The sequence below is a fragment of the Typopeltis vanoorti genome, chromosome 18 (genome assembly GCF_054136105.1).
Source record: "Typopeltis vanoorti isolate ZY-2024b chromosome 18, IOZ_Tvanoo_1.0, whole genome shotgun sequence".
In the NCBI taxonomy this organism is placed as follows: Eukaryota; Metazoa; Arthropoda; class Arachnida; order Uropygi; family Thelyphonidae; genus Typopeltis; species Typopeltis vanoorti.
In genome coordinates this window covers 45,565,359-45,584,381 of record NC_143566.1, presented here as the reverse complement: position 1 = coordinate 45,584,381, position 19,023 = coordinate 45,565,359, and the positions used below count along the sequence as shown (strand labels likewise).

General features: G+C 36.0%; 1 protein-coding gene across 2 annotated transcripts in view; it reads left to right on the top strand.

Moving 5' to 3' along the window:
• The window catches only part of LOC150096627 (cyclin-D1-binding protein 1 homolog), a 251,676-nt gene that overhangs the window by 64,676 nt on the left and 167,977 nt on the right, over positions 1-19,023 (top strand). For both annotated transcript variants that reach the window (XM_090408002.1, XM_090408004.1), the window contains one exon: positions 10,225-10,287. In XM_090408002.1, coding sequence (XP_090264128.1) covers positions 10,225-10,287 — 63 coding nt within the window. The remainder of the gene's footprint in view (positions 1-10,224; positions 10,288-19,023) is intronic.

Genomic DNA, 19,023 nt, shown 5'->3' with positions numbered 1-19,023 from the left:
GTATTTGTCTCACTATATGGGTTCAAGACATCTCTTCTATCATAATAGAAATTGCTATCACCTGTCGTTAGCCAGAAAATGATAGCATACTGCACAGCATCATCACTTGCAAGCCAAGTGACCCTCCATAGAAACTGAAATTGCTGAGTGCAAGGAATAAAATGTGCACTGAGATGTAGAATCTTTCTGGTTGTTTGTAGCACCTTGTGTGTGTGTATGTGTGTGCGCGCGCAACATGGTCTTAATGCATGACAGAGAGAGTAGAAGATTAGAAAGAGCTTTGTAAACATCTTTGGTCCTCGTTGAAAGAAGATCATGAACAGTTCTGGTGCATGCTTACCATTAAAATGTTAAGCTCTTGGGCATTGTAATTGTTGCTGTTAGTAAAGGCCTCACACTAGACCTAAACTTGTTTCCATTTACTCTCTGCACTTCTGTCAGTTGGCAGTGAAACAGTGCAGTGGCTTAACATACAGAAATAAGATCAGTCTTGTTGGATTTCTTTTGTACAATTGCATTTGTCTTGCCATCTATCAGTTGATAGTGCAGCTTATGGCATCATTTGTAATAAACAACTTGAAACCTCCCTTGACTTATTCAACTACTTGCACATATGCAAGTGATGTATTTGACATGATGTTCTGTTACCTTATTTTTTGAAACATCATTATACTATAAGATAGAAGAATAACTTGAATAGCTCATTATGAAGTTTATTGATGTTTGCTGACATAATATTGTTGGATAAAGTTTTGCATGTTAATTGATCTATAGCTATAATGTTACAAGGCATTGTACAATCCTTGAATAGAGGAAGGTGTATCGTCTGTACATCCCACAGCATATTCCAGAATACGCTATAGCTAATAATCTGGGTTGCAATCTATAAAAACTTCTCTGTTCTATTGTTATATTGCTTACCCAAGCAAAGAAACTTTTCAATAACCATCTCAGACCCAGAATTTAACTAGAATATGGAGATACAAAAGCATGTTTGACTTGTAATGTCATTCTTAGTCAAGAACGGTTGGTACCATAACATATTGAGTACCATGAACAGACTAAGGTAAGTATTCTGGAAATCCCACCACCCCCTCTACAGAGCAAATATGGAACTTTTTCAAACCACTTATGATAGTCTCAGGTATCATCTACTGCCTAAGGACTGTTCACAAACATTCCATGCCACAAGGGATTCGAATCCACAGCTTGATGATTGAAGAGTGATAAAGGCATCTGCTTGGCCAATCCAGCAGACAGTGGTTAACTCAAAATTTCTTCAAGAGAGTCTTTATTGATTAGATCTCAGTAAGAGTTGAAATAGATCCAGATGGTAGAAGCTTAAAATTCACTTATTCTTGGGTGGAATGTTGTGGTGGGGGAGGCTTTCCATTGCAGTAGATATTTAGGGTAACCTTTCTTAAAGTCAACTGTTCTCATTATGCAGAATTAAGTTATTAAATAATTTCATACACACACCATCACTTACTATTTTGCATTGCATGTATAATTCTTGACTAAACTGCATCTGTGAAGCCTTTCTTTTATTGTTGCGCGGTGATCAGCATTCATTTTAGAAATTATGGACTTTACAACAGCATTATTAATAACTGTTTTAATTTCCCAACGTTTCGACCCTAATATTAAGGTCATCATCTGGAGTATGTACAAGGACAAACTGAGTTACATTTCACACAGTAAGCTAAAGAAACAATGATTTGATCACCTGTTATTCTACTGGCATAATCTCTAATAAAAAAAATTTAAAAAAATACAGATAAAATTACAAATTAATTATTTAGAAACTACATCAAAGTTAAATTCTGTTTAAGATAACATGAGAGAAACATTCTTTGTTATAAATAGTTTTCTTACAGTAACAACGATGTCCTATTTTTAACATTACAATTGTTATTAGATTTAGGATTCTGGATTATCTGCAATCCTGTTTATAGTTAACTCTTAGAGAGAACGGTTCCTTGGGTAGAATATGTGCCTTCCATATGCTTGGGATTTTTAGACCATCATTATTGTTCAGATTGGGGTGGTTGATAAGAATCTCACAGGCTTCCTTAAATTTGCATTCATACCATGTTTTGGTGTGATGTAAACAGCTGATGCTTTTCCAGTCAATTCTATGTAAAGTGTTCAAGGCATGATCAGAAAGGCCAGCTTCACCATAGTTATTATATTTAATGTGTCGTTTATGTTCCCTTTTGTCTGATAGGAATTGTGCGTCTTGTTTTCCCCTATGTGTGGTAGACTACAGGTGCAGTAAATACGGTATACTCCAGGGTGGGCCAACAGAGGGAGTGGGTCTTTGGATGAGTTGAGTAAGCTTTTTAATTTTGCAGGAGGTTTATAGGTGGCTTTGAGGTTGTGTTTCTGTAGTATTCTGTTTATTTTATCTGATGTCCCTTTAATGTAAGGAATGGTTATAGTTTTATTATTATTATTTCGGGCGACTCCAGGAGTCCTTAGACTCATCGAGGGAGGCCCTAAACATCATGTTCACACAACTATGCGATTACATTCTCACAATATCTATCATACCTTGCCTTGAACTCGTTCACTGTCATAGCACCCACAACAGACTCTGGCAGCTTATTCCACTCATTTACCACTCTAAAAGTAAAGAACCCAGCTCTAACACCCCTGCTAACCACACTCTTGCCCAGCTTCCATAGGTGTCCCCTAGTTCTCCCACCACCAGTCCTGATCTCAAAAATATCCTCTGAATTAATCCTATAGAATCCCTTTAGCAATTTGAATGTCTCAATCATATCTCCCCTTTTCCGCCTATCAACTAGTTCTGCAACCCACAAATCTTCAACCTGTTCTCATATGGTTCATTCCATAGACCTGATATCATCTTAGTCACTCGCCTCTGGATTCTCTCCACCTCCTCCCCATCAAGAAGGAACCGAGGTGACCAAATCTGGGCACAGTAGTCGAGATGAGGTCTTATCAAGGCTCGGTACAGAGGTACAATAACTTGCTTGTCTCTGCTCGTCAAGGTATTTTTCAACAACCAAGTGAGTTGATGAGCTGATTTAGCTACTTTTGCAATGTGCCCCCTAAACTTCATCTCCCTATCCACCAACACTCCCAAGTCCCTGGCCTCATCAATCTCTTGGATGAGTTATTTTATTATACATTATATGTTATATATATTATTTGAATTTGTTTTATTATAGTTTGGTTTATTTTTGTTGAGGTCTTGTAGAGAATTTTGTTAATAGTGTTTTTGCTGTAACATTTTTTAGAAAAGTGTTGCTGATAACTTTAAATTCATCTTTCAACGCTTGTTCATTGGAGCAAATCTTCAAAACCCTGTTTTTTAGAGTATTAATGACACCTAGTTTTTGTGTGGGTGGTGGTAGGAGTCTACGTTTATATATTGGCCAGTATGTGTCGGTTTCCTGTAAACAGTGAAGGAAAGACTGCCAGAAGGAAGACGTGTGACAAGTGTATTTAGTAACGGAAGTGTGTTCTGTTTTTCAATCTCAATTGTGAACTGTATGCTTTCGTATTGTTTGTTTAGGTGGCTGAGGAAAGTGTCTAATGTCTGGTGGCCATTGGGCCAGATCCTGAAAACATCATCAACATATCTAAGCCAGACTTTGGGTTTTAAAGGAGAGGAATCTAGAGCATGGTGCTCAATATGTTCCATATAAAAGTTAGCAATAGGGTGGGGTGGGAATAATGGCAAGCCCATGTCTGTGCCTTCTTTTTTAGGTAGAAAGCGCTTTGCCATACAAAATAACCAGAACGTAATGCATGCGCAAAGAGTGCTGCGATATCTGGAAGGAATTTGTTCTGTAAAAGAAGGATTGTGTCACTGATTGGGAGATTTGTAAAGAGGACAGACGTCAAATCTGACTAATGAATCATCTTTTTCTAATGTAATGTCTTTGATAATGTTTATGAAGTGTTGTGTGTTTCTGATATAGGAGGGGGAATGACCTACCAACTCCTTGAGTGTTGCCGCTAATTTCTTGGTTAGATGATAATTTGGGCTGTCTATGTCTTCGACTATCGGCTGGAGTGGTGCATTTTGTTTGTGCCACCGTTATTCTAAACCGAACCATTTATTTAGAAAAAATGGATATGCTAGTCTCTGACAATAGTACATACCAACTTGTTAACTATGACCCAACCAATAGAATAAAAAATGAAAACAGAGAAACTACTTAAATCAATTACTACATGACCTGAAGATATACAGTCAAAAAATTACTTCCGCACTGCGTTCGTTCCCCGAGAATTTTCGGTCTACCAAAGATGCACCGACAATACACACCACTCTGGCTGATGCTTCTTTAAATGTTTGCAAAAAAATGCAAATGTTTCCTTAAAATGATTAGTCCATATTTCTTTTATTGTTTCACGGCTACTTGTTGTGGTTTCATCTTTTTGCAATATTGAAACTGGGTTGGGTGAGTATGTTCTAGTTATTTCTTTAACTATTTCATAAACAGAATGGAAGAGGTCTTGGAGTCATGTTTTTTGTATGCTGCTTCACATATTCCTGCTTTTTCTTCTAAATATGTGATTTTTGCTAATCTGCATTTTTTGTCTATTTCTTTTACAAATTTTTGTATAATCTATTTTCTTCATTATCTTCTTTTGAGAGGTTAGTTTTGGATATTCTTATTTTTCTCCCATATATCCAAAATCTCTGGTGTAAGCCAATCTTTATTTACTCTTGTCTGGTAGCCTTGGTGTTTTGTTGTTGTTTCCTTAATACTTTATTTACCTTTTTTCCAAGACTCCGAGACTGTATCTAAAGCAAGATTATTTAATTTTTCTTTTAATATTCTCTGATATATCTTGTCAAGCTATTATTGAGTTTTGAGATGTCTATCTTCTTTTGTTTGGGGTGGTTTATTCTCTTTCTTTTGAAACTGATTTTTACTTTTAGCTGATAGCAGTTCATGGTCTGTATCCATGTCAATCTTTTTTAATGTTTTGACATTTTGGAAGGAATGTTTCCATTTCTTATTAACAATTATATAGTCTATACAGTTTTTGATTTCATTGTTTGGTGATCTCCAGGTGTATTTGTGTTGTGGCCTGTGCTAGAATAAAGTATTTGTGATTAACATTTGATATATTTTGCAAAAATTAATGAAGTCCTCTCCTCTCTTTCATCTCTTCATGACCAGATTTTCCTATTACTTCTGCTTTATCTTCAGAGTACTGACCTATCTTTGCATTAAAATCTCCCATAATAATCAGGATATTATCTCTTGTACTTGTTCGCCTGATTTCTTCTTACAGTTGTTCAAGAAATTGGCTATATTCCTCCTCTTCATTTGATTGGTCTGGGGCATAAACTTCTATTATTTTTATATATATTCCTTTTTCTTTTGCTAGAATCATCTTACTGAGATGATTCTAGAGGAAATTGGTCTTATATCAACTATTGAGTTTAGGAGCCATTTTTTAATTATTAGTGCTACACCTTCTCTGTGATTGTTATCTTTCCTTCCTGAGTAAAATATGCTTGCATTTTTTATGTTGATTTTTTCCCTCGCCTGTCCAGTGGGTCTCTGCAACTCCTACTATTTCCCATTTGAACAGTTCAAGTTCTCTCTCTGTCAGATTAGAAAGCTGTACAAACCTCTGCCAGGTTTGTACAGCTTTCTGATGTTGACGGTTGAAATATTATATATGCAGTTTGCATTCCACATTGTTGTCTTCTCGCCTACTCTTTGTAGGCTTGAGTTAGGTGCACCTGTTCTCCCGTACTTGGTAGCATTATTTCTGCTTCTATTTGCTGGCCAATTTATCTTTAAAGATTTTAGGCAATTAATGCAGCTGGCTTGCCGTTCCTCTGCTGCATACCTGTTGGTCTGTGGGAGGTATTTCATTTCCCTCCTACCACCCATTTCTGATAGGCATTCCCCGATCCGCCACCTGCGGACACACTTTCTAGGGAGTTACAGGTGTCCCCTGAAAGTATATATATAAGAAGAAATTTAAATGACTGAAACCGAGGGATAACAATAAAAAAAATATATACAAATTAAAATAAAAAAATATACAAAAAAAAATCAGTGCATTGAGTAGTGTTGTCTTCTTAGGAAACTTCATCGGGTGCATAACATTAGAAGAGAAATACAACATATACATTACTAGAGAACAACAACTATAAATTTAGTCAGAAATGGATTGCTGACATATAAAGGCATTCTGGGTCCCACAGTACTGTTGAGCATGTTTGTGTGGGTGTGATCTAGCATACACCAAAGTTGGATGGGTGAAGAGTAACAACCAGAGAGGTTTTGACTGAGGTTAGTATTAAGGTAGGCCGGAATGAAGACGATTTCTGTTGATTCAACAATTCTTCCATCAAACTCATCATAGAGCATCTAAAAATGTTTTCTGATTTATCCCAGATCACTGGTTGAGTGGTGGAATCTTCATCATCAGGGTTAGCAGAATTATGAATGTGATTAGAATAGAGCAGTTGCTATTGTGGTTTTTATTATATTAAGCAAGGAATGTAGTTTGGTTAGAGGAGTGAAAGAAGTATTTTTTTTGAGAATTTTGGCTATGTATGTATTTGAGCATATATGGAAGAGAAAACTTTTACATTATTAACTTTAATATGATGAGCATGGATTAAATAAGAGCTTATTAATGGTCTCCTTATGATAACTGTTCTTCTGAAAGCCTGTTAAAAAGAAACTAGTTCTTTTTGATTTCCTCTTCTTCACTGATGAGGAAGTGAGCATATTAATCTAATCTAGAAATAATGCCACTTTTGGGATTGCACATTGATTGTTGAGATAGTTCAAGTTCTGCCTTTGGAGAGAATCTAGACCACAACTCCTAAACAATGATAAAAGATTTATATATATTTTATCTTGGTTTTAATGGAAAGGAATTGATAGCTTTTACCTCAGACTTTCAAATATGTATTTGCTAATATAGGAGATAATGGGTTGCCTGTGGACAAGCTGAAGTTCTGTTTTTTAAATAGTGTTTTTAAATAGGAAGTAATAGAATTTATGCAGTGGGTTAGAAGTGCCATAATTTTTTTTAGATAACTTATCTATTAAAATAAGTAATACCTTTTCCATGGGCACATTAGTGAAGAGGCAAAACACATCAAAATTGGCCATAATTTCATCTCATTGAAGATGTGTGTCTTTAATAATTAAAATGAAATGTTCAGAATTCTTGATGAAGAAAGTAGTTAAACCTTTTAAAACTTTGGCCAAATGTTTTGAAAGCTTGTATGTGAGAGAGTCAATACCTTCAACAATGGGTCTTAGTGGAGTGTTTTCCTTATGTATTTTAAGGACACTATATAATTGAGGAATGAGGGAATGATGTGAATATTGAGATAATCTCAATATTCACATCATTTCCCGCCCACAAAGGCTTGCTGTTATTTCCACACTAGTTAAGCATTCTCACTCCCTCATCAGTGAAGAAGAGATCACTAGTGAACTAAAGTTTCTTCTAGAAATCTTTCAGAAGAATGGTTATTTTAAGCAGACTATTAATAAGCTCATGTTTAATCCATCTGCTCACATATTGAAGAGAATAATGATGTAAAAAGTTTTCTTTCTTTTCCGTATATCAGCTCTGTTTCACCAGAGTTAGCCAAAATTCTCAAAAAATATAAAATCTGAATTCTTTCACTCCTCTAACCAAACTCGATTCTTGGCTTAGTACAGCAAAGCCAAAACATGACAGCTTAAAATATCCAGGGGTTTACTTGTCTTTGGTGTAACTGCAGTGTCTTATTTCGGTCACTGGAAAAATCCATTAAACTACACATAGAGAAGTATGTGAGAGACATCATTTAGCAGAACTAGAGCCACTGCTCTATCTAATCATATTCTTGATTCTACCCATTCACCCAGTGATCTGGGATAAAACAGAAAACGTTTTTAGATGCTTTCATGTTGCATTTTAATGGAATAATTTACAGCACAATGAGAAATAATTAAACAGCAGGTTTAATCGTTTCAGTATTTCATCTCAGTCAGAAACATCTTCAGAAATACAATATAATAACACACACACACACACACACACAGAAACTCACAAACAACAAGAAATAAGAAAATATCAGAATAAATTAAGAACAAAAGTCCTATGAGGAGTGTCCCCTCATATGATTCAGTCTTAATTTATTCTAATGTTATTTTTTCCACTTATCGTTTCTTGTCTTATTACGGTTTTAACATTGTATTCCTGAAGATGTCTCTATGACTGAGACAAAATATTGAAACAAATAACCCTATTCTCGTGGAAAGGCTTAGACGTTGGTTATGTATTTTTTACTAAATAATTTAAGGAAATCACAACGTCAACTAGGATATACATTAAAATAAATTTTAATATACTTCAGTATTTCAGCAACGTCATGTTGCCATTTTCAAGAAACTTAAGAACAAGACACGTGCATGCAGGCACAACAAGCAGTAAGTGAGGAAGAAGCAGGAAGCTATTATTTCTCCTAAAGTCCTGATGGTGTCCTCTAGCAGACAATGTTGGTATTCTTGGGTGATTGAGCTGAAGGTCTTCTGATGTAGGTTTCCCAAATTTGAGGCCGTCTCATGCAGCCAAATTTGTTGAGGTTTGGATTGTTTCTTCGGGCTGAAGCTGATTCCATGAAAAGCCTTTCGTATTTGTATTTACTATGGTGTATTATCATGGGTTTCTTCCACTGTATTCTATGGCAGGTATCCAGCGCATGGTCAGCAAGACCAGAGTGGCTGTATTGGTGAAACTGGGTGTAGTCCATGTGTTCTGAAATTCTGATATTTGCTGTCTTGCCTGTTTGGCCAAAGTAGGACAGCTTACAGCTGCAAGGGACCTGGTATACACCAGGTAGGTCTTGGGGGGGGGTCTTTAGTAGAGCGGATAAGGGATGCCAATTTTTTATATGGTCTGTAACAAGAAGTTAAGGCATGTTTTTTTAGGATTTTTGTAATTTTTTCCGAGGTGCCTCGGATATAGGGTATGGTGATGGATTTAGAGTAATCCTTGTTGTGAGGGGGTACTGGTTTCAATATTTTTTTTTTGGGGGGGGGGGTAGCCATTGGCTGAGAAAGTGTTGAGAATGAGAATGTGGTTTAGTTCTGTGGTTAGGGCATTGTCATTTGAACAGATAAGTTTAGCTCTGTTGTGTAGTGTCTTAATAACTCCATATTGTTGCGAGGAGGGGTGGTGGGATTGTTGGTGAATGTTGTATCTACCTGTATGGGTGGGTTTTCTATAGACTGAGAAAACCAAAGTTCCATCAGGCTGGTGGGTGACTGGTGTGTCTAAGAAAGGCAGGCAGGCAGTTGTTTTTTTCTTCTTCCAGGGTGAATTTGATTCTGAGCTGTTGGTTGTTTAAGTGTGTTAGGAATGAGAGGAGTGCATCGGAGCCATGTAGTCAAATAGTGAACACATCATCAACATAGGGAAGCCAAATGGTTGGTTTTTGTGTTGCAGAGTTTAAAGCTTTCTCTTCAAAAGTTTCCATGTAAAAGTTGGCCAAGGGTGGAGAGAGTGGAGAACCCATGGCTGTCCCCTCTATTTGTTTGTAGAATTTTCCTTGCCAAACAAAATAGCCTGAGTTCATTGTGAACTGAAATAGGGCTGTGATATTGGGAGGAAATTTAGCTTGGATTAGCTCTAAGGATTCTTTGAGTCGGAGATTTGTGAATAAGGAGGAGACATCAAAACTGATGTCTGTCAGTGTGTTTGAGTGTAAGGTTTTCTATGCTGACTTTGAAGTGGGCTGAGTTTTTTATGTGTGAAGGTGTGTTGCCAGTATAGTATGAGAGAGGTTTGGCCAAGTGTTTAGCTAGTTTGTATGTGGGGGAATCAATGCCATCCACTATGGGACGTAATGGCACATTTTCCTTGTGTATCTTTGGGAGTCCAAAATAACCATATTGTTTAATTATTTCTCTTTTGCTGTAAATTATTCCATTGGTTCAACATAAATGTAAACCAGCACTTAAGCCTAAATACTTGTTTTTAAATGCTATGATTAGCTTTAGAGAAGAATCGTTAAATTGACAGAAATTGTGCTCATTCCAGTCCACCTTAATACTAACCTCTAATTGTTACTCCTCAGCCATTCAACATTGCCATATGTGAGATCATACTGACTTGAACATGCTGAGTAAATTCATTACATCAAATATATGTGTTTGTATATGGATATATTACATACACTATGTATTTATATTTATCTTCATGCAGATGAAAACGTACAGAGTAGAAGAGTTGAAGATTTTAAAAGTGAAGAATTTCGAAATATGATAAGTAAGTCTTATTAGGTTTATGTATAGAATATATATATACATACAATTTAATGCTGTATTTGGACAGTAAATTATGCCCACATACATGCAAGGTGTGACAATTTAATTCCTGGAACGGCCGCATAGTGTCGCCCATGTGGTGATTTGGTTGGAGTCACATAAGTAATCGTCTTTGTACATGTTTTAACTAATGCATGCATAAACCTCAAACCAATAGAGCCATTTGCTAGTTGGCTATTGCAAAAACAATAGAGATCTGTGTAAACTTTGGCATAAAAATGTGTGATCGAAATTTGGAGCAGCATGTTAACATCAAATTTTGTGAAAATCAGCAAAACTACTACTGAAACGTTGGAGCTCTTAAAAGTGGCATATGGTGTGGATGCTCTGAAAAAGTTGAGTGGCATGAGAGATTCAAAGCTGGGCGAGAAAATGTGAATGACGACCACAGAAGTGGGCAGCCAAAAACAAAAGTGACTGATGCAAATATGAAGAGAGTGAGAAATTTGGTATGGTCTGACAGATGATTAAGTGTGCAATTAATGGCTAATGAATTGCGAATGAATCGAGAAACAGTGAGAGAGTTTCTGGCCAAAAAATCGATTACAGAATTAGGTCATCCTGCTTATTCACCTGACTTAGTTCCCTCTGATTTCTGGCGGCTTCCAAAATTAAAGACTGTGCTAAAAGGATGAAGATTTTCTGACATCGCTGATATCCAGCATAATGAGATAAATGAACTCAAGAGTGTTCCGGAAAAAGAGTTCCAGGCCTGTTTCCAAAAATGAACACCATCTAAACCAGTGTGTAAATGCACAAGGGGACTACTTCGAAGGTAATAGCAGCCACTAATATATAGTTCCAAATGTAGGTTTTTTACAGGTGCATTCCAGAAATTAAATTTTCATACCTTGTACATATTAAATAAGTAAAAGTATATGCATGTTTTGTTATACCAGTAAAACCTTTTACGACTACGTTTAAAAATTTATTCAATTACTGTTCAGTTAATTTATTCATGATTCCTGTTAGTGGTCTGAATGAGAATACATTACTATATTGACTACTTGAATCTCAAATACTGGAGATTCAAGTTGTCAATATAGTAATGTACCATTTAGCTGACCTTCAGAATCTCAATCCTTCAAAGTTTCAGACTTTATATTTAAATAACTTTCATGGTTTACACATGTAATAAAAATTACATAGAATTTATTCAAGTTTTTCATATTGGAGTTTTGAATAAATGTATATAATATTAGTTTTCATGTGTAAGCCATAAAAGTTATTTAAATATGTTTAGTACACATGTTTTATTAAAACTATCAATTTCAAACTTTGACAACTGACTTTTGAAACTGCACTTTCATGTGATACATAAGTGCACTCCCTCTGCCTTTTTTTGTGGACATGATGGAATAAAGATCACAGTGGGAAAGAAATGGAATTTATGGTCTGATGAGAGGGAAATCACCTGAAAGAGCATGTTCAGGACAGTACCCAGGATTTGAGAGGGTTGGATCACGTGATATCACAAAACATTTCTCCATAATGGAAGTAATATCAAATTGTATACCTATAGTTAAGAGTATAAATCATTTTATTAGCAATACATTCATAGACAAGAAGGGTGACTAACATGGTGAGGAAAGCAAATCTGATTATCAGAGAAAATTAGCTGAGCAGTCTAAAAAAGTTTCAAAGAGTCCTTTCATTACATGGTGAGCAAATGGAAGGATAACTTTGATGGATGCTTGATAGTAAGTTGGTAACAGAAGCAGCATAAATAATAAAATAGTGGAATTACTAGTAATAGCTTTGCAAGTGTGTATCATTCAGGTGGAGATAGTGAAGTGACTGATGTGCAAAGGTTAAGATAAGAATGGAGTCATGTGAATTTTGAGTGTTTAGGATATTAAGGAATCTTAATGTGAATACATCCATGAAATTAGATGAGATATTAGCCTGTATGTTATGTGAAAGTGCAAGGCAAATAGCAATGTCCCTAACCAGGCTGTTTAATTTAATCAGCAATACCAGAGTCCCAAGGGAGTGAAAAGAGGATAAGATAGTTGCACACATTCTATTTCAGATGAACATTTGCGATGGAAATATTTATAGAATACACAAGTTGCAGAGACCAAACTTCTGTGCGAAAATGGGAAATGTGAGTTGGTAAGAGATGGCTCATTAATCAATCTAATTGCTCTCCTCTGTTATTGAGGCAAGCATTTTGATGGAGCTCTTATAGACCCCCCACTCCAAATATGAGTGATATTCAATAACTAGATGAATTTGTAATTTGTATAAGATTAACAGCTGTTCAGAAGTGAAGTAACATCTTCAGCGAAAGAGAAATCCTAGTTTTTTAGAAGCTGAGGATACAGTAGTTCTGATGTGTTTATGCCAGGAGAGGCTTGATATCAGGGTAATTCTGAGAAGAGAAATCTCATCTTGTCTGGAAATTTGAGTGTTGTCAAAAATAATACTGGGAGAAAATGGTTCTTTTTTGTGAGAAATAAGAGAACTAGGTTTTGCTAGCATTGAAATTGATGAAGTTATCTGAACCGTATTGGAAGATGGCTTAGGAGATCAGAATTGAGAGCAGGGATGGTTGATGTTCTGTAGGTTGAGGTGATTTATGTAAAGTATAGTTTATCAAATCAAACAGAGGAGTGCAGTGTGCTGTCATCTGCAAAACTGTATATATTGGGTTGGATGTCAACTGAAGTAGGTCATTGATATATAGAAGGAAGAGGGTTAGTGAGAGAACAGAACCTTGTGGAACCCCATCATTAATTTAAAGGTGAAAGGATATGAAACCATCCACCATTCATGCATAGTGTGCATCCGGACAGAAAGCTGGCAATCCAACTGCAGAAGTCCTAAGACAGACAAAGTGATGGGAGTTTGCTTAGAAGCAAAGATTCATCGGACTTCTCCATGGCATTTGTCCAGAGATGGGTGGTATATGTGAGTAGATCTCCTGTTGATCAGCAGGCACAGAATTCATACTGGTGGTGGTTTATTAGCTGGGTACCTTTGAGGTAGTGTAGGAACTGAGAATTGATGGTTCTCTCCATTACTTTAGATAGGATTGAGGTGAGTGAGATAGGGTGGAAGTTTCATGGCAGTGTTTGCCCTTTTTGGGAATGGCTTGAATGTAGGCTAATTTCCACAATGTGGTATAGATACTAGTGGAGTAAAAGAATATACAGGTGACATAAGATAGGAGTCGGTTCTGGTGCACAAACCTTCAAGACAATTGGAGTAATGCCATCAGGGCCATGAGACTTTTTTGTGTCTAATTTGGGCAATATAATTTTTCTGATCTCTTTCTGGCAAAAGGATATAGGGGACATTGTATATTGGACATCTGGAATGGTTGGGGGGGGGGGTTATAATTGTCAGTTATGCATGCATTGGAGGCAAAGTGTGAAGCCAGTAGATTGGCTTTTTCTTTAGGTGATGTAGTAGAGCCATTAGGTATGATAGGAGTGGGAATAATGTTGGGCAAAATTGTCTGCTAGGAATCCAGTAATGCTTCTAATTGCATCATTAGAAATAGATGAATTTCAAAATTCATCTACATTTTGGTCTTCCTGTGGGTCATTTTCTTGCCATTCTGTAATCAAACACTAGTTTTGCTAAACTTTCCTCTTCCATTCTATTTAAGTGACTATTCTACCTGAGATTAGCTTTGCTCACACATTTCAGAACGCCAACAGTGTAAAGTTCCTTCATAATATCTTCATTTTTAAGTATAGTTTCTGGGAAAATTCCCATGTTACTCCTCTTAAACACTATTATAATAATTATGGCTATTATAGCTTTTTTTTTTTTTGTTTAGGAGTGTCCCTTATTTAAATACATTGGCTATCATTACTCAAAAAAGAGGTATATATTTATATTTTTAGGGCATTATGGGTGAGTATAGAAGGGCAATTATGGCAGAATAAAATAGGTGGAAAAATTATGTACATACCTTGTTTTGAGTCTACGATGCCTTCCAATTCCATGATCCCACTGAAGGTTGTTTATAAATGGGGGGGAGGAGAGGGAGGGGAGAACATGGGGGGTGTTTTTGACACGGGAAATAAGTTTGGAAACCCGGGTTACTATTAATAATATATATATTATTTTGTTTGGGGCGCATTTTTGTTGGGGGGGGAGAAACTAAGGTGAAGGGTATACTTCCCCTTCGTTTTTTTTTTTTTTTTTTTTTTTTTTTTTTTTTTTTTATATATATATATATTATCCCAGCTCTCAGATCCATAAGTTGAAATTGGCTTGAACACTGTTGTGTATGGTGCTAGTCAGTGGCGCACTCGTGATTTAATCTTGGGGGGGGGGGGGGGAGAGTTGAGTAGCCGATTTGAGAATACACACAACGCATTGATACGACCTATGACTGAGCATCTGCAATGATCGCCAATACATGATACCCATGATCTCTGGTCTGACTCGGGCAGAGTATCACCCGAGCACTACTTCGTTCGCCTTGCGTTCACAACGGCCGTGATTCCCGAGAGTCAGAGGGTATTCCCCTTATGTGACCGCTAATTCATAAGCAGTATAGAAATAGAAGACATGACACAACATAAATAAAAAATAAAGAATTTTATTTAGGAAAAGATTTTTGGAAAATTTTCTAGTATTTTTTTCCTTTTTCTCTTGGGGGAGCCAGGCCCCCTTGGCCCCCTCACTGGGTATGCCAATGCTGCTAGTTGAGTGTTCTAATTTTCCTTATTCCATATAAATTTATTCATTTGAATCCCCATTATATCAGCTTCCATATTTAATTTGCCATCTTCACTAAAAGTTGTGCCTAAATAACTAGGGCTGTTTTAAAGCAACATGTGTATCATATTTTTATCATTTTTATAATGGCTGATACATGTATAGAAAATTATATTATTAGTAATATATTATTACATTACACCTCTAGGGAGTCCAAAGACTCATCGAGGGAGGGCACCTACTCTATAACTCTGTCTTCACTCAATTCACGAACTACAATGAACCACAACTACACCGCCACCACTAGTATTTTCACAGACAATCACAAACATCCATGCCCAATACGGGATTCAAACCTGCAGCCTTTTAGCTGGAGAGCGGATAAGCTAACCACTCAGCCAACCAGGCCCGCCTTTAATTAGAATTCATTTAAACTCCAATTTATTTCATCGGATGTTACAAAGATATCATCAGGGAGAGAAGACAAGATCAGTTAACAACATTCAACTAATCATCTCTTAGTAACAGCTGAAACAGAAGAATGCATTATTTCAGATCATAGGAGAAAAAATTAATAGTTTATTGTGTCCTTTCCTAGATCTACTAACCTCAAATATAGATCCATGTTATATTCTTGTGATATCTCAACTATCTCATCTACCTATCCATGTCCAGTGGCACATGAGGAAGAGGTACATCTTCTCCAGTGCATCTTATTGTGTCCTTTTTAGATCTACAAAAATAAACACAAATATGTGTTATTTTTTTTTCTTACACTTTTAACCTTTTTCTTAATCCAGTCAGTGACTGTGTTAAAAAATAGTTTTGGCATTACACAATTCTGTCTCACACTAGTACTTAACTCTCACCATTAAGATTGTGAGATTAAGATAGCATTTCTTTTATTATTCTCACATACTTATCAGCAATTCCATAGCTTCTGATAATTATAATAGTTAATTTCTCAACTTCATATCACTAATGAAATGAAGGATGTAAGAATTGGTCGCCAACATGCGAAATCATGTGCTTTCTTGTCTGTCGCTGTACTAGTACTAGTTTGATTTTTGTTGTCGCTTTTTTGCATTATTTTTTTATTATTAATTTGTATGATGGATCCAGTACAGTCAACAAGTTCTGTTGTTAAACGTTTCAGTAGCTCTTGCAAAAGAATATTGAATAATGTGCTGACATTCTGCGAAAAAAGAATCGTCTCCTTGTTCCCCTTTCTCAAGTCATAAAACATGCAAGTGCAGTTGCGGGCGTATCGGGGTCGACTGTTAAAAGAATTCATAGAGAATCAAAAGGTGAAGGTAAGCCAAAATTTAAATCTCCTAAAAAAAAGTGCCAGATTAAAGAAAATCATCGAAACAGTAGCTTTGAATGATTTTGATGTAGACGTTATAAGAAGAATTATTCATGAATTTTACGTGGTCGAGAAAAGAGTGCCAACTGTTCCGAAATGATTGCTGTGCTCAAAGAAAAAAATTAATTTTCCTTGGAAAAGAGAAACTTTAAGGAAAATACTTCATGAAATCGGATTTTGTTTTAAAAAGTCCCAGAATAAAAGGAAACTTATCATGGAGCAAAGTGACATTGTTTTATCTAGAACGCAGTATTTGAGAGCAATAAGATGTTTCAGGGAGGAGAAAAGACTGATTGTGTATCTAGATGAAACTTGGATTGATAGTAATTTAACTTATGGAAAATGTTGGCAGTCTAAAGAAGAATGTGGAGTGCTACAAACCGGAAATGCTTCGCGGTGCATAATAATTTTGTGTGCGGGTGGAGAAATTGGTTTTTTACCGAATTCAAACTTGCTATACAAAGCCAATTACCATAGGCAAATGAATTCTACGATCTTCGAAAAGTGGGCAGAAGAAAAACTGATTCCAAACCTTCCTAAAAATGCTGTTGTTATAATTGATAATGCTTCATATCACTATTTGATTAAACAAAGTTCCGAATTGGTCTAATAAGAAGCAAGTTCTTATGGATTGGCTCTCTGCAAATAACATTTCTCATTCCTGAGATTGCGAAAAATTTAATTGCTTAATTTGGTCAAAAGAAGCTCGCCCACAACTAAACTATTTAAATTCGACACGATGCTCAAAGAGCATGGATTTCTAGCTTTGAGGCTACCACCATATCATTGCAATATTAATGCTATTGAGTATGTTTGGGCAGAAGTGAAAAGTTTCATCCCCATCGCAACGTAACTGGAGATATTGACATGTCGAAACTTTTTAAGCTTTCAGAACAGGCGATTGAAAGTATTACATTTCAAAACTGGGGAAAATATCTTTCATGTCACCTCATTGGAAAATATGTATTGGGACAGAGACTGAATTATCGAAGAATTATGCGAACCTTTGGTGATCAGTTTAAGTGAAAGTGATGGCGATTCGGACACCGATTCAGATGACTATGAAGATTAAAAGGATTTGTTAATGGTATTTTTTTCCAACCTTTTTTTGCATGGGTTTGTTAAAAGAGTCTCAACAAGTCATAAATAATTAATTGGTTTAGGACATTAAAGTATCTCAGTTCTCTCAACTGTAAGTTTAGAATATCTAAGTTCATTTGAAAAAATTTCTGTTTTTCTGTATAATTATTTTTATTTATAGAAAACTTTCTTAAAAATAAACTCAGTTAAATATTTGTTTTATGCTATACCTTTTTTAATTGTGTTAATACTCTACGTACATTTTTCCAACTGTTATACAAGCAAAATAGTTACACTTTAAAAACTACAATATTCGTAAAAGAAAAGCTAAATTTTCCGACTGTAATAATAAACAAACACATCCCAGAAGACAGATTGATTACCCTATTATTGGACTGGATTCTCCTTTTTCGGAGAATCCATTCCGAACTATACTTCTGATAATTCTACCTAATTTTGCATCATCAACAAACATTCAATGATCCCCAATCAGTCCACATGAACTATCATTAGCAAATAAGGTAAACAGTAGGAGCCCAAAGAACAGAACGCTGAGACATTAAAAAAAAAACTAAGAAAGAAGAGAAGAAGAAAATCACAATAGAAATTAAGAAAGAGATTGTGGGAAAATATGAGAAAGGAGTCAGGCAAAATGATCTGTACAAGCAGTATGACTTGTCCAAATCCACCATAGCTACAATTGTCATATAAGAATCTCATAAGAAAGTTCTTCGTATAAGATTTTTATAAGGAACTGGATGTAGCCAAAGGAGCATCTATCATGTCATCTCGAAGAAATAAAGTTATGGAAGAAATGGAAACTTTACTACTCGTCTGGATTAATGACATGCAACTGAAAGGAGATAGTGTATCTCAAAACATGATCTGTTCACAAGTTCAAACTATTTACAAAGATCTTTTGCAGAGCTTGCCATCCACTAACAGTAGCAAAGAGTTTAAAACTAGCAAAGGATGGTTCGAGAAATTCAAGAATAGAACTGGTATCCATAGTGTTGTTAGACATGGAGAAGGTGCTAGTGTTGACGAAGAAGTCGCTGAAAGGTTCGTGAAGGAATTTCAGAAACTGATGGAGTCAGAAGGTTACAGACCAGAACAAGTTTTCAACTGCGATGAAACTGGGCATTTTCTGGAAGAAAATGCCTAAGAGAACATTCATCACTAAGTAGGAAATGGCATTGCCAGGACAAAAGCCAATGAAAGATAGACTAACTTTGCTTTTTTGTGCCAATGCCAGTGGTGACCTGAAGATAAAACCTCTGTTGGTTTACCACTCTGAAAATCCTAGAGTCTTTAAAAAAGACTCTAGGATTTTCAGAAAGTTAACAGAAAGGCTCCAGAAAGTTAACAGGCACAAACTCAGCGTTATGTAGAGAGGTAATAGAAGTGCCTGGGTAACCAGGCAATTATTCTGTGAGTGGATGACAGAGGGCTTTGCTCCCACAGTGAAACGGTATCTACAAGAAAAGGGTCTGCTGAGAAAGTTCTTCTTATAATGGACAATGCTCAAGCACATCCACCACAGTTGGAAGA